Consider the following 25059-nt stretch of genomic DNA (forward strand, 5'->3'; position numbering starts at 1 on the left):
TTAATCACAGCTTCTAGAAACAATTCTCGTTGACATCAGAAAAGGCATTCAATTAAAAAAAACCCAAAGACAAAACCAAAATGGAATGACTCAGAATATAGATAGAAACAATACTATGGCGTACTCTGTAGTCGAAGTACAGATACATCACCCTAACTCTGTGACTAGACGAGGGCTACTACATCAGGAGCGGGTGCAACTGAAGACGTTAGCTCACATTGGATTTAGTGTGTGCCAACTTAACATCAGATCAATGACAGGGAAAGGAAGAGAATTGGCTGACCTTATGAGGAAAAAGAAAATAGATGTCATGTGTACAGAAGACAAGATGGAGAGGAAATAAGGCAAAGAATTGGGTGATGGATACAACATATACTATAATGAAGCCAATGAACAGAGTAGAAATGGAGTTGGCATAGTATTATCTGCAGAACTGAATAGCTCTGTGATAGAAACACATAAAAAGAAAAAAAGAATAAAAGAATGACAGTATCATCAGAATGAAAATATGCACATTAAAAGAGAGAGAGAGAGAGAGAGAGAGAGAGAGAGAGAGAGAGAGAGAGAGAGGAGAGAGAGAGAGAGAGAGAGAGAGAGAGAGAGGAGAGAGAGAGAGAGAGAGGAGAGAGGAGAGAGAGAGAGAGAGAGAGAGAGAGAGAGAGAGAGAGAGAGAGAGAGAGAGAGAGAGATTGTAGTTGGGGCAGATTTGAATGGCCATGTGGGGATTGATAATGGCGTGATTGGATGCGTGCATCACAATCCAATCGTTAGTTTAATGTTTTAATTCATTATTGTAAGATTCATTAATTAATAATGCCAGGCATTTACCTAGTATGATGGATTTTAAAGCCAGTAATAAATAACTGACAGGAACAAGTACATTTCATGAGGTCTGAGTAAAGCAACTATGAAATTTTCCTGCAGAATAGACTAACAGCGAAATAACTTATAAAGTGTCCTGATCAAATCCAGTTTATCTAAATTCATATCCTTTCTTGAACACACAACTGTATAAAGAATCACTTCAAAAATTTCCTAAATAATGGAATCATTTATCTTTGGCACCAATCCAAGAGACTACAAATCTGTTGTAAGCCATGTTAAACCAAATACCATAATGTATAAAAGGTTGACCTTAATCTGACAATGAAAAGAGACCAGGGAATATAATTTTCTTGAGAATATAAATCAAATCATTGATTCTGTTCTTCATTTTCATAAATTTGTGACTAATTTCTCACAATCAAATCGTTGATTCTTTTCTTCACTTTCATAAATTTGTGACTAATTTCTCACAAAGAGTATTTACTTACAAAAATATCGATAACATGAATACAGAAACATTTATAACTCAAGTAAACCCAACAACATGACACAAAAGGCTTCACAAATCCTTATCATTACATTAACCCTTTTACCCCCAGGCTCTTTGGAAATTTGCAACCTTTAACCCCCAAGGGGTTATTTTTTCCCCAGCACATTTTGCAGTATATATTTTTCAAATTGCTCTAACAGTCTTAATTTTTGTCATAGAGAGGTCAGGTTGGTCTCATTCTCTTGGAAAAGGCCTGAATTTTCTCAAAAAATTATCAAAAATATGAAAAAAAAATTTTTTATAGCATTTTTTTGCAAGGATGTACCGGTACGTCCATGGAGGTAAACGGGTGAGTTTTGTGAAACGTACCAGTACGTCCTTTGGGGGTAAAAGGGTTAAATAGCTTAAACTGTTCCAATAATAAACTCAAGAACTCTTACACCATTACTCTTATCAATTATTATTATTGTTGTTGTTAGTTTAATGGGACCACCATTCACAGTTCTAGGCTCCTATAGGACTGGCCTAAAGAATTCCTTTCAAGTATTAAAAACAAAGGAAAAACACAAAATATGTAACAGTTAACTAACCAAGTAATAGGGTGGTTCCTTGTGTAATAACACCTTTAGTCAGCAAACCACCAACTATAATGCTGTGGTCCACATGAAAAACTTCATCTATCTGGAATTCAGCTGGTTCCTGAAAAAGACATCGATAAATGGAATAAAACCAGCTAAATTCAAATTACTCCTTCTGCAATTCAAAATAAAACCTTTAAGGCAGTAAAGTACCTATACTGAAATATTCACAAATTTATCTTGTGGAAAAGAAGCTTGGGCTATTTATTCACTAATATTCCATTACATGTTTTTATGTTGAACAGGATGACTAAGTCTTTTAAGGTTTACTGTATATATGAAATATCAGTTTTGATATTGTTACTGTTTTTAAAATATTTTATTTTAATTGTTCATTATTTCTCATATCGTTTATTCATTTCCTTATTTCCTTTCCTCAATGGGCTATTTTTCCTCGTTGAAGCCCTTGGGCTTATAGCATGACAAAAATTGTTACAATAATTCTATACAAATACTTGTACAGTATCTATGATATACGGTAACCTATCACTCATCACACTCGTAGATCCAAGGGGAAAGCAAAAAGGGGTGAAATATGATAATGTTCTATGGTTACTTGGCTAGCCTAAGTCGAACCTTATTTAGCCTAACCTAAGTAGATACCTCTAAAGAATCCACAAAAACTAGAATAATGTAAATATGCCCATTATTTTAATGAAATAAACCCTTAAATACTGCACTTTATCAGGCAAAATAGCCCATACAAGACTTCTGCCATGACACAAGCAATCCATACATTATTCATTGGATTGTAGAATAAATTATATATATAAAATAGTATTCACTACTGCATTTAAACTAAAATTAAAACTAAAAATAATAATCAATAAAGTATACTAAATGTTAGATATTATACAAATAAACATAATGCAACAAGGAAAAATGGATTTTGACATAGGAAAAATCTATTTTTAGGTGAGATAGCCATGTCGTCTTGATGAAAGTACTGTAATTTCCTGTGTATCATTAATGCCACCAGCATATATACAGTATTGAGGAAGCTCACCTCACTGGGAAGTTATTGAAAAGTTTCACTTCTATTCCAGAAAATTCAATGTTCATACCATCCACACAGTACTAGCTCTGAAGCATAATTTAAGCCATTTTATGCATTTATCAGCATATTCCCAATTAGACTGAAAGTATTTATTCAAGGGTTTAGAGTGGATAAATAGAGTAAGAAATAAAATACTGTATATGACATTATGTATTGCATCCACTAGGAAAGAAACCAACAATTGCATATACAGTATGCCATTAATGTATCAACGACCATTAGGAAAGGAACCAACCTATCAGGAAAACACTTACCTAAAAATATATGTCAAATCACTCAAAATTAGTCAAGCTATTACTAACCTGCTCTAATTTCTCTCTTTCCTTATTGCTCATCCTTGGAGGTAAAACAAAAAGGAATTTTTTCAATAGTGAAAGCCCATCACCAGTGACGCTAGAAGCACAGAAAATGGGAACTATATTATTGTCCAACTGGTTGCTTCCAGCAGTGATTGCATCATCTTCATTCTGTATTAGAAGGGGAACCTGTCGAGAAAAGAAATAAACAAGAGAATTTACATAATGGCTTTTGGCTTATTCATTTTCCATCAAACAAAAAATGTCAATAATCATACCATACAAATTTAGGATAAGAAAATTTTTTAAAAAATAGGAGCTATATAGTAACTACTGTACCATAAAAGAAACCTAGAGGTCCTTCATAAGAATAAAATAATTACTGTATAATTCTAGGCATATGCAACTTACCCTTTTATACCCAGGCTGTGTGAGAGCCTGCTTGAGATCATTGATGGTCCTCTGAATTTGCTGAGGTGATGCAATGTCTGTTTTTGTAATTACTAAAACTATTGGTACATCCAATGCACGTGCTAAACTTAAGTGCTCCTCGGTCATAGGGGCCACACCGGAAAATGCACTGTAAATTAAAAAAATTGACATAAAAGTATAACTTGAAAGCACTTATGAAAAACGGAATTTGGGCAAAAGTAATTTATTAAAATAATTACCATTTCAACACTTATCGCTATTGTCATTACTCCTATCATCATTAGCCAGACTGCAATCCCAGTTAAAAAACAAAATACAAGCCCAAGGGATCCAATTAGGAAAGCAGCAAGAGTACAGAGACAAACAATACAATTATAAGAGACTAGGGATAAGAAATGACAAAAAACTAAAACAGCTAAATATTAAGAAATATTTCTTATGTAAGTCTATTTAATAAGAAATTATTTGCACCTATAATAGAACTTCTGATAATTCCTACATGAATATTTTGATCATTCCTTCATTTAGTGACAGCTGGGTTTAAACTACTGCACTTTAAAACTGTGCATGGTATTTAAACTTACAAAAGATAACACAATTAGAATTAGTTACACATGTTCTACTACTACTGTACATGGTAGATAGTATAGTCTGGGAAAATTTGAATGCAGGAAAATGTCAGAATTACGATAAATTCTGTAACATATGCACAGCTAATGAAACTCAATTGCTTATCCTAAAATTACAAAGAACAGATATTAGTTTGTTCCTCACCTTACAACTAACACAGCATAATGCGGAGAATATCCAGAAAGTCCAAACACTGTAGTCTTTAAATATTTTTGGTCTCCAGCTAAATCAATGAAATTTATAATTTTTATGGACTGACTACATATATCTTCATCATCATAATCACGACTACGGGTACAGGTTTGATCAATGACATTTCCCTGTAAATAAAAAAAAAAACAAAGCTATCTTATATTCCAAGAATCAAACCTTTTTTTCTTAAAGATAAAGTCATACATAGCAGATAATTTAATCAATACGTACAGTAAACCAAGTGTCAAAAATGCATACCAACCAATGCTGATAAATGATATATTATGCCTGAAAATAATCAAAACCAATTGCTGACACAACTGCAGACATAATTTACCTGAGAATCAAATCCTAAAATCTGTAGCGATATACTTGAGGTCTTCCCAGAGCAAACCTCATGTCTATGACGGAATACATTCAAACGTGCACACCCTCTCCCATTGTCAAGCTCTCCTCTTGTGAGTACACCTAAAAGGGTAGATTTCCCTACGTCAGAGTTGCCTAAAACAGCAATCCTCAACTCAATGCTATACTGGTCATCAGGTACCTGAAATACAAATTTATATGTACAGTGCTGTACTGTTCTATAATAATAAAAGGTATAAAATAGCTAGATCAAAACCCAGAATTATCAGTCTCCTCTCTTCATTGTAGAAATCATTCATTACTTAATTGCATTATGGTGATCCAAGATAAAAACCCAAATCAAAATAATGTCTCACCTTTCTGACTAGGACTTCAGCAGCTTTACGTGTCTGCCCATTGTGACCGGATATGGTCTTTTCTCTTATCACAGTTAAAGAAGCTCCCAGTTGTCTTGCCATGCGTCTCAATGTTGTCATAGATGCTTGTAGCTCTTCTTGTGTTAAACCCAGTAGAATCCCAGAATCTTCCACACCTATTTCATATATGGCCTCTCCTAAACCTTCTCTTAATCTCCATTGCATCTGAAAAATGTCTGACATTATTTATTCTTAACAATAATTATTACATTATTTATTTTCCCCTCAGTAATATATGATATCTCTTATTATAAAGTAGTTTGCCATTGAATTCTCAAAAATTGCTTAGCTTACATGGAGACAAAAATAACAGATTTTCAAGTCATTTGTATAGTATCTTTCCTAACTAGACAATCTGGGGTCCTTAAATAGGAGTATGATCTCAAGTGTGGCTGGAACTCAGCGGTTAAAATACACAAAAAGATGTTGGTAGTTACTGGACGGTAACGGGGAAGCCTAGCCTTCTGGCCAGCTCACTGAGTAACAGCTTTGATCTTCACCTAGAACTTGTGGGGTGGTATAGACTGGAAGTGTTACTTAACCCTCTCATGATCCGCTGACACAATGACGAGGGAAATTATTTTTTCCGTTAGTGTTCAGATGATGCGAATTACCGTGTCATACATAACTTATTTTGGGGGGAAATTAGGCATAAATATGCATCTCACTCAAGGAGAACGAAACGCGCACCATGATACAGCTGATATTTGAGGGATTTGTGGAGCCTAAAAGAAAAAGGGTAGTATCAGCGCATGTGTGGCAAGTCTATGCTGATCTCCAGTGTGACCTATTTTTCACAATGAATTTTTGGCATCTTGTTTTGCCATAATATTTCTTGATTCTATTGTTAATTTTATTTAAACTGCGTTATAAATGGTTAAAAGAAGTTGCTCAGTAAATATAAGATGAGAAAAGAAATTAATTTTGTGAGGTCTGAGAGAAAATGACCCCATTGGCTGGTCTTTGTGTCCCACATGATTTACTTTTGTATTTGACTTGTGTATATACTGTATGCTTGTGGTTTTGCTTATATATATTTTTATTTTGCCTTTGGATGCACAGTCATTGTAAGAAATCTGATAGTGACTCATTTTATGTCTTATGGAAAAAAAAAAAAAACTATTTTCCATGTGCTTTGTTCCCCACATGGATGCTTTATACCTTTGCTTTCTTTTTATATACAGTACCAATTTATGCTCTTGAAGAAAAAATTTTCTAGGGGGTTTATGCACAAGTAAATAACAGCAATATACATGTCTTATAAATCATTAGAAAGCCCATCCTTTGTACTTTCATATGGTATGTAAACCAACATTAAAGTATTAATGCTTCTACACAAAAAATTTATTGTAAAAACACCTAGAACAAAATTGAAAAATGTTATTTTCCTTAGTAAAATAAACTTTTGAATATACTTACCCGATGATCATATAGCTGTCAGCTCTGCTGCCCGACAGAAAAAACCTACGGGCGGAATACGCCAGCGATCGCTATACAGGTGGGGGTGTACATCAACAGCGCCATCTGTCAAGTAGGTACTCAAGTACTCGATGTCAACATAGAACCAATTTTCTCCTCTGTCCACTGGGTCTCTATTGGGGAGGAAGGGTGGGTCCTTTAATTTATGATCATCGGGTAAGTATATTCAAAAATTTATTTTACTAAGGAAAATAACATTTTTCAATATTAAACTTACCCGATGATCATATAGCTGATTCACACCCAGGGGGGTGGGTAGAGACCAGCATTACATGTTGACATTATTATGAGCTAAGTATTCCGTATTTCATTTTAGCAGTTATTCAAAATAACAAGCATAAAATAAATAAGTACCTGGTAAGGAAGACGACTTGAACAATTACTCTGCCTTTTTAAGTACGTCTTCCTTACTGAGCCTCGCGAACCTCATAGGAGGCTGAGCAACTCCTAGGAGCTGAAGTATGAAGGGTTGCAACCCATACTAAAGGTCCTCATCAAAACCTCTAATCTAGGCGCTTCTCAAGAAATGACTTTGACCACCCGCCAAATCAAGTAGGATGCGAAAGGCTTCTTAGCCTTCCGGACAACCCAAAAATATTTCAAGAGAAAGATTAAAAAGGTTCTGGAATTAGGGAATTGTAGTGGTGGAGCCCCCACCACTACTGCACTCGTTGCTACGAATGGTCCCAGAGTGTAGCAGTTCTCGTAAAGAGACTGGACATTCTTAAGATAAACGACGCGAACACTGATTTGCTTTTCCAATAGGTTGCGTCGAATATACTTTGCAGAGATCTATTTTGTTTAAAGGCCACGGAAGTTGCGACAGCTCTAACTTCGTGTGTCCTTACCTTCAGCCAAGCTTGGTCTTCCTCATTCAGAAGGGAATGAGCTTCTCGTATTAACAGTCTGATAAAATAGGATAAAGAATTCTCTGACATAGGCAAAGATGGATTCTTAACTGAACACCATAAAGCTTCAGACGGGCCTCGTAAAGGTTTTTAAAATAGAACTTAAGAGCTCTTACAGGACATAATACTCTTTCTAGTTCATTTCCAACCATACGATAAGTTTGGAATATCGAACGATATTGGTCAAGGCCGAGAAGGCAGCTCGTGTTTGGCTAGAAAACCAAGTTGTAGAACATGTAGCCGTTTCGGATGAGAATCCGATGTTCTTGCTGAAGGCATGAATCTCACTGACTCTTTTAGCTGTGGTTAAGCATATCAGGAAAAGAGTCTTAAAGGTGAGATCTTTCAGGGAGGCTGATTGTAACGGCTCCAACCTGTCTGACATAAGGAATCTTAGAACCACGTCTAAATTCCAACCAGGTGAAACCAAACGACGCTCCTTCGTGGTCTCAAAAGACTTAAGGAGGTCCTGTAGATCTTTATTGTTGGAAAGATCTAAGCCTCTGTGACGGAAGACTGATGCCAACATGCTTCTGTAACCCTTGATAGTGGGAGCTGAAAGAGATCGTTCTTTCCTCAGATATAAGAGGAAGTCAGCTATTTGAGTTTCAGAGGTACTGGTCGAGGATACGGATACTGGCTTGCACCAGTTTCGGAAGATTTCCCACTTCGATTGGTAGACTCTAAGGGTGGATGTTCTCCTTGCTCTAGCAATCGCTCTGGTTGCCTCCTTCGAAAAACCTCTAGTTCTCGAGAGTCTTTCGATGGTCTGAAGGCAGTCAGACGAAGAGCGTGGAGGCCTTGGAGTACCTTCTTTACGCGTGGCAGACGTAGCAGGTCCACCCTTAGGGGAAGAGTTCTGGGAACGTCTACTAGCCATCGAAGTACCTCGGTGAACCATTCTCTCGCGGGCCAGAGGGAAGCAACTAGCGTCAACTTTGTCCCTTCGTGAGAGGCGAACTTCTGCAGTACCTTGTTGACAATCTAAAACGGAGGGAATGCATATAGATCTAGATGTGACCAATCTAGTAGAAAGGCATCTATATGAACTACTGCTGGGTTCGGGATAGGTGAGCAAAGTATTGGGAGCCTCTTGGTCATCGAGGTTGCGAAGAGATCTATGGTTGGCTGGCCCCAGGTGGCCCAAAGTCTCTTGCATACATCCTTGTGGAGGGTCCAATCTGTTGGAATTATTTGTCCCTTCCTACTGAAACAATCTGCTATGACATTCAAGTTGCCTTGGATGAACCTCGTTACTAGTGAAAAGTCTAGACCTGTTGAACAGGTGAGGAGGTCTCTTGCGAACTCGTACCATGTCAGAGAGTAGGTCCCTCCTTGCTTGGAGATGTACGTCAAAGCAGGGTGTTGTCCGTGCTCACCTCCACCACTTTGCCTTGAAGGAGAGACCTGAAGCTTTTCCAGGTCAGACGTACTGCCAGTAGCTTCTCGCAGTCGAAATGCATTGTCCTTTGACTCGAGTTCCATAATCCCGAGCATTCCCTACCGCCTAATGTCGCACCCCAGCCTACGTCCGATGCGTCCGAGAAGAGAACGTGGTTGGGAGTCTGAACAGTCAGGGGAAGACCCTTTCAAAGGTTGATAAAGTCCTTTCACCAAGTCAGACCAGACTTTATCTTTCCGGAAACCGGGATCGAGACCGCTTCTAGCGTCTTGTCCTTTTCCAGTGAAAAGCTAGATGATACAGAAGAGGACGGAGGTGTAGTCTTCCAAGTGACACAAATGAACCACGGATGACAGAGTCTTAACCAGACTCATCCACAGCCTGACAGGGCAGCGTTCCTTCTTCAGCATCTTCTGGATGGATAGCAGGGCTGGGGGTTGATCGTCTTGTTCAGCAATGTCCTCATCAGAGGGTTCCTCATCCGAAACTGATGAGGAAACGGCAACGGAGTGGGCAACGTCTGACTCGCTGAATCCGGTCGCACTGGTGGATGCGTGACGGAGCCGGACACAATATCATGGTACTGCTGCACAGTCTGTGAACTGTCAACCATGGGGACGCGAGGAAGTACAGCATCAACCCGAAACTGTCTAGACTGACTGGGTTGTGCAGTCAACCCCCTACCGGGTTGCTGAGGTTGCCGCACTGCGTCACAACAAGTCACCTCTGCTGGTTGTTGAACGTCTTCCAAGTGACACACTGAACGTCCACAACCACCTCCGAGAGTCGCTTAACGTCAACGTGCGACTGGCAACCCACACTGGGTCGCATCGGTGGAGGAACCACCTCAACTGGCGGACGCGAGTAGGATACCTCAGCGTCAACAGGGCGCACAACCAACCGGTAGGAAGGTTGTTGGCCAGAAGGTTCTTCTCCGTAAAAAATCCTCTATCAAGGACACAAGCTTGGACTGCATGTCTTGCAACAAAGCCCATTAGGGTCTATGGGAGCAGGTGTGGCAACAGACGGGGTTAGCGACTGAAGCGGAAGCATTTACCATCCCTGGAAGCCTTGTTATGCTTTAATTAAAGTCCATAGGAGGCTAAGCAGCTTAAGGCTCCTCTCCAAATGACAGAGTCCTCAAAGGAATATCAGTAGGAGGGAGAACAGCACTTTCTCATCTACAGGAACCATGTCCGAGAAAAGCTAGGTTATCTCAGTGAGGGTCTCACTGGTGCATAAGCAGCAGACCAGAAGGCAACGTTATGTAACTGCTTGACAGTCTGTGAACTGTCAAAAACTGAACTGTCAACCACAACAGGTGCGTGAGGACATACAGCACTGGTGCATTAGTAGCAGACCAGAAGGCAACGTCATGTAACTGCTTGACAGTCTGTGAGCTGGCAACAACCAAAGCTGTGTGGGGAAGCCTCAACTCCTGACTGACTAGTCTGCTGCGGGCGAGTGGCGGTAACCACAGTGGGTTGCGGAGGCTGACACACCGTGTCAAAACACGGCAGCTTGTGGTAGCTCACGCACGGCAACGGAGTGCTCCGTGTGTCTGTGGGAGTCAGCATGCGTCTGGCAGGGTCGACTGCGCATGGGTGGAGGAGCTCTCACAACAAGAGTGTGGGAGCAGGCAGCCGCAGCGTCTGCTGGGCGCACAACCGTGGCAGGTTGTAGGCAAACGGGTGCATCGTCAACCTTCTCCGCAGTCGGAGTGTGGGAGCAGGCAACAACCAAAGCGGAGTGGTGGTGCGTGGTGGGGACTGCCGTGGGTTGCGGAAACTAACGCATCGCGTCAAAACACGGCAGTTTGACTCCACCTTCCCACTGCTGATGCGGTAGCTCACGCATGTTAACGGAGGGTGCCGCACGTCGGCTAACCTCAACATGCGTCTGGCAGGGTCGATTGCGCATCGGAGGTGGAGCTCTCCGCAGCCGGAGTGTGGGAGCAGGCAGCCTTAGCGTGAGCTGGGCGCACAACCGTGGAAGGTTGTAGGCTAACGGGAGCAGTGTCAACCTTCTCCGCACGAAACTCCTGCATAACCGCAGCTAACTGAGTCTGCATAGACTGCAGTAAAGACCACTTAGGGTCTACAAAAACGGCAACAGACGGAGCTACTGTCCGTTGTGACTGAGGGTCTAAAACAGCTGGTGCGGCAACAGACGGAGTTACTGCCTGTTGCGGTACCACCTTGCCTCTCTTGGGAGGTGTGCAGTCGTCGGATGACTGCAGCGAGTCCGAACTGACCCAGTGGCTACACCTGGGCCGTTGGACTTGCGCGGAAGGGACCGACTTGCACTTAAAAAGCTGCAAGATGTGGTCCATGGTTTCTTACGAGAAATCTCTTCCGCAGACGAGGAATAAATGGGCTCTCTCGTCTTTGTGTGGGTGGGGCGATCTTGGGAAGATACGCCCGAAACCACGAAGGGAAAAACGTCTGTTCGTTGATCAAGGCCTGTGGAACCCATAAGTCGTTCGACATTACTTCTCCCCTGGGCTTGGGAGCTTGTAAGAGGTCCCGGACTAGGTGAACGACTGGCACGAACAGACGAACCCTCGGACGCAACACTGTAACACTTTGCGCATATCACTTTATCACTTTGATTTTCTGTTTTGCACTTATTTCACTGAAATCGAAACTTTAACTGATTTCTACCTGAAACACGCAATCCTATCCTTCATTAAAAGGTAGTAATTGCGAAAACAGACGTACAATGCAACAGAAAAACATAAATAAAGATAAAGAATTCAGTGGCTGGAAAAGAGACTAAACACTAGATCAAATAAACTACGTTTACAATCTCTCACCGCACATAGCCTGGGAACTAGAATAAAACCCTAGAAACGTTTTACCTTCTTCCCCTACAGCGACTAGGGAGGAGAGTATAAAACAAGAACAACGTTACCAGCTTGAACGAAACGTTTATTCTCCTCTCTCTCCCTCCATCTCTATCTCTCTCTCTTTCTCTCTTGATTCGCACCTGAGAGAAGAGCCCAATTATATAACGTTAAAACGTGTTATTTGCTAAAGGAAAAAACTGAAAGGTTTTCCAAATAAAAAGTTCCTTTAATTTAGAATTTAAACCATTTAAGCTAAGAAAGAATGAACGAAACGCTAGAATAGGTTTACTCTTACTGCAACGTGAAACCGTGATACACTCTCTCTCTATCGTAACGATAGAGCGCATGTTGAACGTCCTGAACGTCAACAACTGCGTAGACTAAAAACTAAACGTTAGTTCATCTTTGAAAACAGTACGAGACTATCAAAGAAATTCTTTCATAAAGCATTAAAATTTAAAAAGTATATTCTTTAAAGGTTAAAAACGATATAACGGGCTCAATGTTAATTAACTTCGGTTCCAAGTTAGGACCGCCTACTAACAGGAAAGGTCGCATATAAACAAACATAAAAATTTATTGTTATATGTTTATAAAAAATGGAAAGTTAATCGAAGAGGCCTATAAAGGCGGAGAGATATAAAATATAAAGATCTATAACGTGTTAAGAAAAATTACCAAAAACCTAAACACACTTCCGTCTAAGGGAAGGGTCGGCCATTTAAAAGTGAAAGAGAGTCCATACTCTCTTCGTCACCATAAATAAATCTATCCAAAACGAGTTCAAGTTTTGAAATGAAGATAAAACCCCTGCATAGCGAAAGCTCAAAACTGGAAAGGTGTACTGTACTTCACCAAATCGTTGTGAAAACAAATCCAGTTAGTAACAGCGTATTTAGTAGGTCTTGCCGGTGGCACGACAGAGAGAAAATTGGTTCTATGTTGACATCGAGTACTTGAGTACCTACTTGACAGATGGCGCTGTTGATGTACACCCCCACCTGTATAGCGATCGCTGGCGTATTCCGCCCGTAGGTTTTTCCTGTCGGGCAGCAGAGCTGACAGCTATATGATCATCGGGTAAGTTTAATATTGAAAAAATTACTATATTTTCTAACAGTAATTGCTCAATATTATTCCAAATTATATAGATTTCTTATTCATTAATTTAATTGGAATTTATTCAGCTTTACAATTTATATCTTTAATATTCCCTTATCTTTATTCATTATGTCGTAACAATGAAAAATGTTAACATAAGTAGGTCAGAAAATCTGAAATTTTACTCCAAAAAATATCTATTTTTCATTCATTTACACCTCACTTACTATACAGTTATTGGAAAGAGGTTGCATCCACATGAAAGATCTACAATTCTACACAATTTGCATGTTAAAAAAAATCCTCAAACATAATTATTGTATTTTTCATGAATTTCTAAAAAACATATTTACATTTTTTTTCAAAACATTTTACGGTCAACGTGTATTTTTCTTATTTTTTAGCATTCCAGTTTTTTTTTTTTTTTTTACATTAGTACAAAGTTCAATCTTTTTCCAATATAATGCAACAAACCAGAAGCCTTAATCTGTCATGTTTTTAATAAAGGAAACATTTTGTTAACATGAAGCACATGAAAACTGATAGAGGGAGACCAGTGATCGGGAAGACACTGAAGGAAAGAAGAAGGGTAGTACTATTTCTCTTCAAACTCTGCAACAAATTCTCCTTCCTCCAAGGAAAACAAGGATCATCATCATTGTCACAAGACTACAATCACATATTAACTACTGTACAAACAGGACTGCTTTTAACGGGAATAAGAATGTGGATATTGGCATTTTCACAGACAACTGTCACACAGCTGCAGTTATTTGGAAACATTTGCAAATCACCTCTTCTTTCATCTCTCACACACACATGATCTATCAATAGATTATCTAAAAGGAAGGCTAAAGATTAAAACAGCTAGTTGAGGGTGCCAGAAGCAAGTCTGTACTATCTGGTGTGTGAAAACAAAGTGCTACTCAGTATGCTGGTGAGGGGCGGGAATTCCACGCCATCCGAAGAAGTTACCAACACCATGTTATATAATTCTCTAACAGTCCTATTAAAGAGCAAGGGCTTGTATTCCATGCAGGAACAAACACATTTTCATTGTTACTTAGGAATATAAAATTTATGCTACATATTACAAAACACTAAGAACTTTACAGTATTTTAATTTTACTCTCCCACAAATGAAAATCATACCTTATAAACTAGATGAGATCTTATAGTTACTTTAAATAATTAACTCCAAAAATTTCCTTTGCTGTTGCCTAGAATTTGGCTAAAATTAAAGGTGACTATCATTATTGATAATTAACCTAACCAGATAACCGAATCAATATTTAAATACAGTATATAAGATATTATTCAATAAATTATAACTACAAAATTGACAAAAGAAAATGGAAAATGTTGATTCTGACGATTTCTTTGAATGACTTATTTCTGCGTTAGTTGAAAATAAAGTGATTAAATAATAAATGTTCAACTCTTGAGTCTTATTTTGTACCCTAAATTAGAATTAAGGAGCCAAAATAGAATAATGTTTACCAGCTAGTGGCTCAATTGCATACTGTACTATCTTCTCAAGGAATCTATGCTTGTGTGTTAAATATAAATTAAAGTACTAAGAGATTGGGTCTTAGGAACACTAATGCAGCTGCAAATATTTGCCAAATACAAATTCAGTTAAGCTAAATAGTCTGAAAAGAACAAATTATACAATAGATATAAAAAATCATATATAATTGCTTTCAAGCCATTGAAATACAGTACATTTGTACTATATTAATACTGTATTATGATATTTCTGACAAACCAAAAAAGAAATACATTACTAGAAATTTGTTGAAGGTGAAAAGGTCACAAATGACTTACCTGAGATACCAGCCTCTTGAACCTCTCATGGTTTGGGTTCACAAGCTTCAGTTTATATTCAATATTGCCCTCTTGAGGCTCAGAGGGCAATTGGTCAGGTAGAACAGCCACTTTAGGTCCTCTCTGTACCCCTCCAAGGGTACCAACACGAATAGTGAGGTTCCCTCTACGGCCTTTGTACAGTTGATCCTCATGGTTTGGAAATACGTTGCCATTTAATTCATCCAAATCTTGTGTTTGTGTAGTCTCATTTTCCAGTGCTGGATCAAATAAGCCAAGAAAGGTATCCATTGTCTCCTGTAACAAAATAAGCTCATAAGCATTATCTATGTACTTGAAAGCTTTTCAAATTAAGAATTGTAATTAAGTAACTTTCAATTAGGAAATAAGAATTAAATAGAATAAAGTAGTAAATTATCACAAACTCCAAAAAGACATTCCATGTCTGGGTATTTTCCTTCCATTTAGAGCCATGAGACATAAACATGTCAGGTATTTGTTTTGTTTTCATTCATTATCTACACATCATGTATAAAAAATTCTATAAAATATGTAAAACCATATATCAATGAAACTGCTTACATAATAAAGTTACAGTAGTAATACCTCGGGATACAAAACTAATTCATTCCGGAGTGGCTTTCGTAACACGATTTTTTCGTACAACGTAATACAGTAGAACAAAATACTGTAAAGCCAAATACATTTGAATCATTCAATATACATAACCTAACCACACGAATTTAGTTTCATATCCTGATTATTTTTTTCATAATATGAGGCGAAAAAACTTTGTATGTTGTTTTGTAAAATGCGTTTTTTGTATACAGAAACTTTCATACTTGAAGTTTTCACAGTATTGAACTTTAATAACATAGCATAATGTATTAAAGTATAGAGTATTTTGGAAATGGCATATTTACATATTTATTCATTCAAGTGCACATCATACAGTAGCATACTGTATATTGAACTATGACATTTTTACTTATGTAATAGTTTTCTTACAATATTTTCAGAACTAACCTATACATATCTGTAATGTACATTCCACACTAATTTTTGTCTTAGGTAAAGAGAAACACCAGTTAACTTGATCATAATTGTTGGACAATGTGTATTGTATCTTTGAAAATTGGCATTGGTGTCCTTTCAAATTTACCTGTAGCACTACAATGACAACAAGATGACTTTTAATTTCAAAAGTAATATCATTCCCTGACAAAATTTACCTAACATGTACATAATTCTTTCATTTTCCATCCTCTGATTGCTCATCTCCAAAATGTTAAGTACAATAACTTTCTACTTTAAAATTCACTCAAGACAAACTATCTACAGTAATTTGTCATTAGATTTAACAAAATTATGAGTCCGACTTTGTAATGATTTTCCGTGTTTATTACTTTACTTTCACAACCCACAGAGTACTATTTCAATGTTAACAACTTAAAAAACCTTAAATAGACTGCTGAAGAGCTTCACATACTATAGAAACTGCCACCTTACTATTAAAGCTAATGCTATTTCTAGTAAAATTTAAATAATATTGTGTCAGTAACTATTTGACTGGATAGTAAAACAGGTATCTAAAATACTGTAGTTAAATCTAGTATTCAGCAAATGAAATCATGAGGGTAGCAATTCTTAGTTTCAATTACCAATACTGAACAGTAGTACAGTACAGTACTGGAAATGAAAATGAAATGCAGTGCTCTATAAAGTCTTTTCAAACTCATGTACCTACCACCAAAATGCTGGAAAATTACTTGTACACTATAGCAAAATCTTACATAAGCGAGAAATACCTGTATCATCAATAACTCCTTTATGAAACATTCAATTATTTTTTAATGATTTATAAAGGTTTTTTATTACTACTGTATATTGCAGAACTTTGAGGGAAATATTTGAAAAGCAGCAATAAATGAAACATAACCAATTTCTTTTAATTCAAATTAATTATACAACTTCTTTTGACTTGGGTAAAACTACGTACAAAATACACATCATCAAGTATCCAAATTCGAAGAGAAAACTATACACATTTGCTGTTGTGTAACAAACCAGAATGACTGGTCATGGAGGAATGAGGTTTCCCAACAATGAGACTACAACAAGGCCCATCCAACTCACCAGACAGCATGGCTCACCAAGGTCACTTTCACTTTCCTCACACACTAATAATACAAAACACAAATTGCTCACTCACAGATAAACATCAATAATTTCAATAAAGACAGAAAATGGGTATCATTTATCATCTTGCCCATAAAGCTGAAGCATTACAGCCATATCAACAATCACTTTACTTCTGCAGAATTGTAAGAAAAGATTTCCAATTTAAATTAACATAAAATATATTTAGTATATCATTAGTATTCCCAGTGAGAAACACAACTATAAAATAATCCTACTTTCCAAAACCTAACTGAAAATCAGAGCAGCTACTGTAACTATAAACTGTTAATATCTAATATTATACAGTATTTTCTGGATATTGCACCAGTTCACTTTCCTTATAATACTGTACTTGGGAATCAAAATATTCCAAAATTTTAGTGAAATTGAAATTACACTAATATTATTCAAGTTCTAATGTGGATGCAAATTGGATAGGCAACACTACACTCTTTCCAAGCCCAGACTTGAAAAAAAAAGAATGGGAGGAAATAACAAACCTAGTCCATGAAGGAAATGCACTCATGACACTTAAGAGATAACTTACAGGTAATGAAAGATGCAGCAATTCCACAACTCAAAAGAAAGTAAACAATCAACAAACTCAAAGGCACAAAGATTACAGATACTGTACAAGTAGTAACTGTGAGAAATGTTGGCCTAGCAGGTGTTACAAGGCTATCTGAAAAGAAGGGCTTCATTTGCACTGTGAATCCCATCTTTCCAATCATTATATTTCTCACCAGTACTTGACACAGTGTTCTCGACTTAATGGCAGGTAAAATAAAGAGAACTGTTTATCTCCCAAATTTTCAAACAAGATGAATGACACAGCATTTCTAAAATGTGCCAGCACCAAAAAAATTGTGGTTTACAACACTTGCTACGGCCTTGTAATAAGCCTTACCATTATCGATATTCCTCTCCCCATGGCCAGTAAGTACAGAACTACTAAAGACATAATATAAGGATTAATTCTAGTTAGATTGGAAAGGCGCAGTGTATTTTTCATGTTGAGCAGTTAAATACTCTTTCCTCATTCTATACCTTATTATGACAACAATATATTAGTAATTAACTACCTAGGATATTACTTTAGATAAAGATCCAAAGCTACTGTAATAGCAAAACAAAAAAAACTACCAGTAGTCTGTTTTTACAAGCTTAAAAGTTTTAATTTCAGCTAAAAGCGGCAAACTTTTATCTTTGACTATTCTATGATGACTTTGAAGTGACTGATCAAAATTCTTCAGCTTTACATTGGAAAGTAAGACCTATATAATAGTGTGATATGGCCTTACCATTCTTCAATAAGACAGCATATGATGCATTAATTTCTATGGAAATTGTTATTCACTATAAGAAATGGACAAGTGCTGGCTATTTCGGCATTATTTTCTGTCTACTTAACAGGGACTGCGGCATTATAACTTGAATATCGATCAACTAAAAGGTGAACCCCATTTCATTGGCCAAGTCTATTGTTTAAATTTGGGAGTCTGAACATGTATTGTTTGCCATCACTTGTGTTTTGTATGCTGTAACAATTAACTGGCTTTGAGCTTCAGAGTATTTGAACCCAAGTTTCCTGACATTGTTTACAACAACCATTCCCCCCCCCCCCCTTCTTCAGTTCCAGCAAGACTGCTGTTGCAAGAAGACATTTTACAAAAGGGATTTCAATCTATTTAATGTAATTTCATCTATTTTGGTACTTGATTAAATTTATAACATTCCCAGTTCACTATACTGTATAGGTGTTGTTGCTAATACGAAAGTAAAAAATATCACCAAAATAATGACTCACATGGTTGGCATGCTCAGCACACCCATGACCTCTTCTAGATCCATACGAATGCAGTTTTATTTGCGAGCGAAAGAAGCCATGGCGGAGCAAAAGACCATTTGTGGGACGTGATATAAATTACAGGAATTCACGCCAATTCAATGAACCATATATTCCTCTAACATCTTATCTTGTGTTTTTCATGCATTTAAGACCACAATTATATCCGAAAAACCCTCAACTTTTTATTTTCCCCACCCAAGAACACAATTCCCAGAGATACTCCTTATTTGTTTATATATATGGGGTAGGGAAACTACAAACAGGGGTTTTCTTAAATATTCATGGTCAGAAATGGATAGAACACAAGATAACCAGTTTGAAAAATATATGGCTCATGCATTTACCTAAAATTTGAAGTACAGCATTTACTTTTATTATTTTGATAAATACCTCTAGATCGCACTGCTTATATCAATGGATCGTGAGCTTTCCAATTTTAACTGAAACAAAAATAAAACAAAATCTTTACATTTTTCTTCTCCATACCTTATACCTTCCCCTCCTGGAATCACCAGGCACAAACCACAAGGCACCTGTTCCCTGTGTGAACTCTACGAATGGTGGTCTAGGAATCAGTATGTACAGTATCTTTTCTGAAGCTAAAATACTCCATCAGTGTGTAATGTTATTTCTAGTTTTTTTGTTTTGTTACAGACTAAGAATCTCATCTTTTATGACTACCTCTGCTCATAACTAAATTGTAATGCATTGGCAGTCACTCACTATGTAAAAAAAAAAATGGAACTCTTAGGATAAAAACTATCATAAAAGATAACAACTACATTCAAAATAATCTTCATATTTCCCTTTGCAATGTTTTTATATTTTAAGCAATATGATATACTGTATAGCTCTAGCCAATCAACCCAAAAGAAAACCTATGAAAATTGACTTTCATACATTAAACAATCTAATTCCATCACATATGTAGCCTAGGTATTGTCTTCAGGGTCTTATAGAGCATAGATATATGCGAGTTAGCAACTAAGCCATGGTACAAATACTGTAGAATTATCACTCTAACCTACACTCCTTAGCCTAATCTAACATATAGTATGACCTCCAGCCTTGACTAGAGGGGTACACTCACTTGACCTCGCATATTAAAAAATTGTCATATAGCCTATGACAATAATTGATTAGTACAGTTGAAGTGACAATTTTTGAATAATACCCAACTTCAGGATGGGGAATACTGGATTGTTTTTAATTTTTAACAAGTATTCTTGACATGAAATCTCCACAAATGTAACAGAAATTACCGTTATCTAAATATCAGCCAATATACAGTACTGTACACTGTTGGGTCATCTGATTTTATCAAAGTCCCTACAAGTTTTAACATTGTCATTCGCCCAAGCTCCTGATCAACTATTACATTTTACTTTGGGAGTAAGAATAAATCTTCACCTTTTTCTCAGGTTGAAAGACAGGTACCAGGCAACACTAAAACCTGACTGGTTCTTTGGCTTCCAGCTTAACCTATCATGCTGGTTTTGTATTGGTAATTTTAGATTTTGGTTTGTCATGTTATTCTGTGAACAGTAATCAGTTTCCTTTGTCTGTCTAGCTGTGCATTTAAATATCAACACCAGGCAAACTTTCTTGTGTTGGAAAGAGTATTTCATGAACTGCATTCACGACTGTAAATTTTCAAGTCTCTATTTTTGTGTTACAAATAATTCGGAAAATAAATGCTTTCATAAACAAAGATTAATATATATTGATTTCTAGCAAAACTGGAATTCACCATAAGAGAAGACCAAGTGCTGCCTAGTTTGGCATTTTTCTCTGTATGACTAAAGGGAGCAGGGACATAACCTACGTATTGATTAATTGAAACGTAAACACCATTTCACTAAGTCCATTGTTTGCTTTTGGAAGACTGATTTTGGATTACTACTTATGCATTGTTAGCATTTGTAAGTTATTCTGATTTTTGTATGATGTAATCATGACCTGGCCTTTTTAACCAATTAAGAACTTCTAAATATTTATGCATCAGTTCCCAAGTTAATTTACAAGAGCTAATTTTTCCTCTCTATTTAAGTTCCGGCATGAATTCTGTCAGAAGACATCACATAAGAGGTGTAGAATCTAGCAATTTGAAATCTTATGTAATTTCTTCTATTTCGGTACTTATATTAAAAACACACTCCCACTAATCTGAAAAGAAAATATTCCCAAAATAATGACCCACATGATTGGCATGCGCAGCCCATCCATGTACCCTTTGCCAGATCAGGGCAGCAGTGAGACAACGTTTATTTACAAGCTAATTGAACCATAGCAGAGCCAAATTGATTTGAGTTATGCAACATAAATTATAGGTAATTATAACACACGCAGATGGCATGCGAAGCGCATCCACGTACCGCTTTCTAGAACAGAGGCGCAGTGTGATAATATACATTCACAAATAAAGCAAACCACAGGGAACAAACACCATCCAAGGGAGGTGACATGAATTATCTGTAATTATGATTTTTAATTTTGAGCCACTTACATAAACTATATATTTTTCCAACTGGTTATCCTGTGTTTATTATGCACTTCAGACTGATGTTACTGCTGCAAGTCACTCGGTTCTAGTGATTTTCCACTTAAAACCTCGATTTCCGACTTGGATCCTATATAATTTTTTATATGGGGGGTACGACAATTCATAAGTGGGTGGTTTGCCCTAATATTCATGGATAAATAGATAAAACACAAGAAAACAAGAAGGAAAAACGCATGTTCATGTATTTAGCTAGAAATTAAAGCATAATGTAATTACTCAAGTCGTTTTAAAGATAGATCATGTCTAAACGTATCCCAGGTTAACCTAGACATAGGCTATACTAGTCTATAGGGAGGCTTAAACCTGAAATTTTAAGAGTATTATCCTTGAAGATCTTGTTTCATACAATTTTAGACATGAAGGACCATCACATTTGTAAAAGTGTACCTAGAGTGGTTACACAATCTATAACTTGATTTTGTATCATTAGGTCATATTGCTCAACAGCCCACAAGCAAGCAATTGAACTTGACGTATATCCAAGATTTAACATTATTCTCTCATTAGGATAAGCTCACCATTGATTGACATATCTGAAGAACAGTCTTGATACACAAACTCACCGTAATGTAGTCATATATGAGACAAAAAGGATGATTTCGAGTTGTAGAATCCAAGTTCCTTCTACCACTTTTGACTGTGTTTACAAACTGAATTGAACAGCTGTGTTGTATAGAAACCTTACGCAAAGGTGCCAGTTTATATTTTTTAATTTGTTAAATAATTGACATTTTGTTTTCTTTTTATTCAATATTACGATTTTAAAATCTTTAATAAAGCATTTTACTCTATTTTAATAATAATAATAATTATTTATAAGTAATGAACATGAAAATCATATAGCTTATGAAAATGGCAACATCAATTGACGTCATCGAGTGCGCGCCCAAAAGGTATTTATATCATCAATTTTCTCACCATTTTACCTTGCAAGTCCAATGTAAGCTTGTGTTGAACAAAGAAATATTGCTGAAATATATGTTTCGGTAAGATGTGTCTTTGCCTTTATTTTACATCAAAATGGAGTATTTTTTTTAGACAAAATGACAAAATGTTTCTGTCCTTGAAACACAGTAGTGACAGATAACAGGAGTTGGTCCAAATTGCGTCAAGCTTCATACCTACTTGTTTGACAAGTAAATATAGACACGCCCCTTTAACAACAATATTGGTCTACCTTCAATATTTCTATATTGTAGATATATTGAATTGATTATATATGTATGCAATTATGATGCAAAAGTACACACACACACGAATATATATATATATATATATATATATATATATATATATATATATATATATATATATATATATATATATATATATATATATACACTAGAGTATTCGAGCCATTAAAATGTCTGAATATTAAGAAATGCACACGCAGATTCAACCCTCATCCCAGACCCTTCCCTTTTCCTGATACAACACGCTGGTTCGCCAATTTGTGGTAGAGAGTAGTTTCCGAGTGTACGTCCCAGGGTAGCCCCTCTCACCCTCTCACCAGGGAATGAGTACTCCCTCTCCACTAGAGTGTGAAAGGAAAGGAATATACATATACAGCATACTGTATATATATATATATATATATATATATATATATATATATATATATATATATATATATATATATATATATATATATATATATATATAGACCACGTTTATCTAACAAAACAATTGAAATAGGAATAACGATTTTACTGACACGGGGACTGCAGTGACTAATAACCATTGGTCACTTCTGACCTTCATAATTACTCTCTCTCTCTCTCTCTCTCTCTCTCTCTCTCTCTCTCTCTCTCTCTCTCTCTCTCTCTCTCTCTCTCTCAAATATTAATGAAGCATACTAATAGACTATTGCCTATTTCATAGCATGTGAAATTGTTTGATATATACATAGTTTTATGTTTCAACTGGTATTATAATCGACGCGTCCATTTCCGACTCCATTGTGGCTACAACCTCCTATAGTCGATTAATAAAAATATTTGTTATAAACCCCATAGATATAAATCACTTCAGTGGTTACGTCAAGAGAAACGTATATATATATATATATATATATATATATATATATATATATATATATATATATATATATATATATATCATCTCCTCCTACGCCCATTGGCACAAAGGGCCTCAATTAGATTTCGCCAGTCGTTTCTATCTTGAGTTTTTAATTCAATACCCTTTCATTCATCATCTACTTCGCGCTTCATAGTCATCAGCCATGTAGGCCTGGGTCTTCCAACTCTTCTAGTGCTTTGTGGAGCCCAGCTGAACGTTAGATGAACTAATCTCTCTTAGGGAATGCGTAAAGCATGCCCAAACCATCTCCATCTACCCCTCATCATGATCTCCACATATGGCACTCGAGTAATCTCACTTATAGTGTCATTTCTAATCCTGTCCTGCCATTCAACTCCCAATATCTTTCTGAGGGGTTTGTTCACAAATCTACTAAATCTATTGGAGATTGTTTCATTGTCATACCATGACTCAACTCCACACACATATATATATATATATATATATATATATATATATATATATATATATATATATATATATATATGTGTGTGTGTGTGTGTGTGTGTGTGTGTGTGTGTGTGTGTGTGTGTGTGTGTGTGTGTGTGTGTGTGTGTGCATGTATGTTCAAATTAACGATAGTACCTTCCATGTAAACTACTGTAGATGATATTAACTGAAGAAAAAAACCTATTCATGATTAATTTCTTTAAATGTATACACTAACGATTGTCCCTACCTTCGGATATTAGTATCGAAGAATGGTGATACTTGGTTCTTAAATGAATATCACATAAGCTTAGAACTTGTTTACTAACAAATGAGAGTTGCCAATGACTGAATCTGGGCGTCTATAAACGTGTCCTTGAGTAAACCTCACATATTTTCCTTTGCTTCAGTTTTTCTTGATAATTTCATCACTCCGAAGTTAAAATGGGCATTTCTTTCCTCGGAAAACCTCTACAATGTTTATAATGATTCCAAAGTGGTAAAATCACTGACTACAAAACCACATGCACTCAATGCTTGGCCTCTATAACGTTTACAACGCACCAAAAAGGCAAAAATCACTGTCAGATCTTTGTTCAAACAGCTTCTACTAGTGTTTCCTCACCAATCAAATATGTGTAGCCCACATAGATTGCTTCTTTTTACTTTTTATTTCAGGATATCCATGGGAGACTTTGGTGGACACATCCTACATATAATGAGTTGCACTTTACCAATCTATCGAGTGAACTTTTGTGTTGGATATTTGGTTTCAGTCCAGGGATACACATGAGACTCTTAACCTTGCAGAACTTGCAGACCTCCAAAGGATGAAGTCTGTCTCGTTATAAGGGTAGATACTCTGATATAAACATCCAACCCAGTTTGGACGGATCCAGTACCCCATCTCCCCTATATAATAAAAAGAAATTGTACACACACACACACACACACACACACACACACACACACACACACATATATATATATATAATATATATATATATATATATATATATATATATATATA

General features: G+C 36.5%; 1 protein-coding gene across 2 annotated transcripts in view; it reads right to left on the reverse strand.

Annotated features, from left to right (window-relative positions):
- The window catches only part of LOC137645921 (GTP-binding protein 2-like), a 71283-nt gene that overhangs the window by 19563 nt on the left and 26661 nt on the right, over window positions 1–25059 (reverse strand). For both annotated transcript variants that reach the window (XM_068378972.1, XM_068378971.1), the window contains exons 3-9: window positions 14908–15204; window positions 5283–5507; window positions 4898–5107; window positions 4513–4688; window positions 3718–3886; window positions 3313–3495; window positions 1906–2014 (exon numbers count right to left, since the gene is read on the reverse strand). In XM_068378972.1, the coding sequence (XP_068235073.1) occupies window positions 1906–2014; window positions 3313–3495; window positions 3718–3886; window positions 4513–4688; window positions 4898–5107; window positions 5283–5507; window positions 14908–15204 (1369 nt within the window). The remainder of the gene's footprint in view (window positions 1–1905; window positions 2015–3312; window positions 3496–3717; window positions 3887–4512; window positions 4689–4897; window positions 5108–5282; window positions 5508–14907; window positions 15205–25059) is intronic.

Source organism: Palaemon carinicauda, chromosome 8, assembly GCF_036898095.1.
Source record: "Palaemon carinicauda isolate YSFRI2023 chromosome 8, ASM3689809v2, whole genome shotgun sequence".
In the NCBI taxonomy this organism is placed as follows: domain Eukaryota; kingdom Metazoa; phylum Arthropoda; class Malacostraca; order Decapoda; family Palaemonidae; genus Palaemon; species Palaemon carinicauda.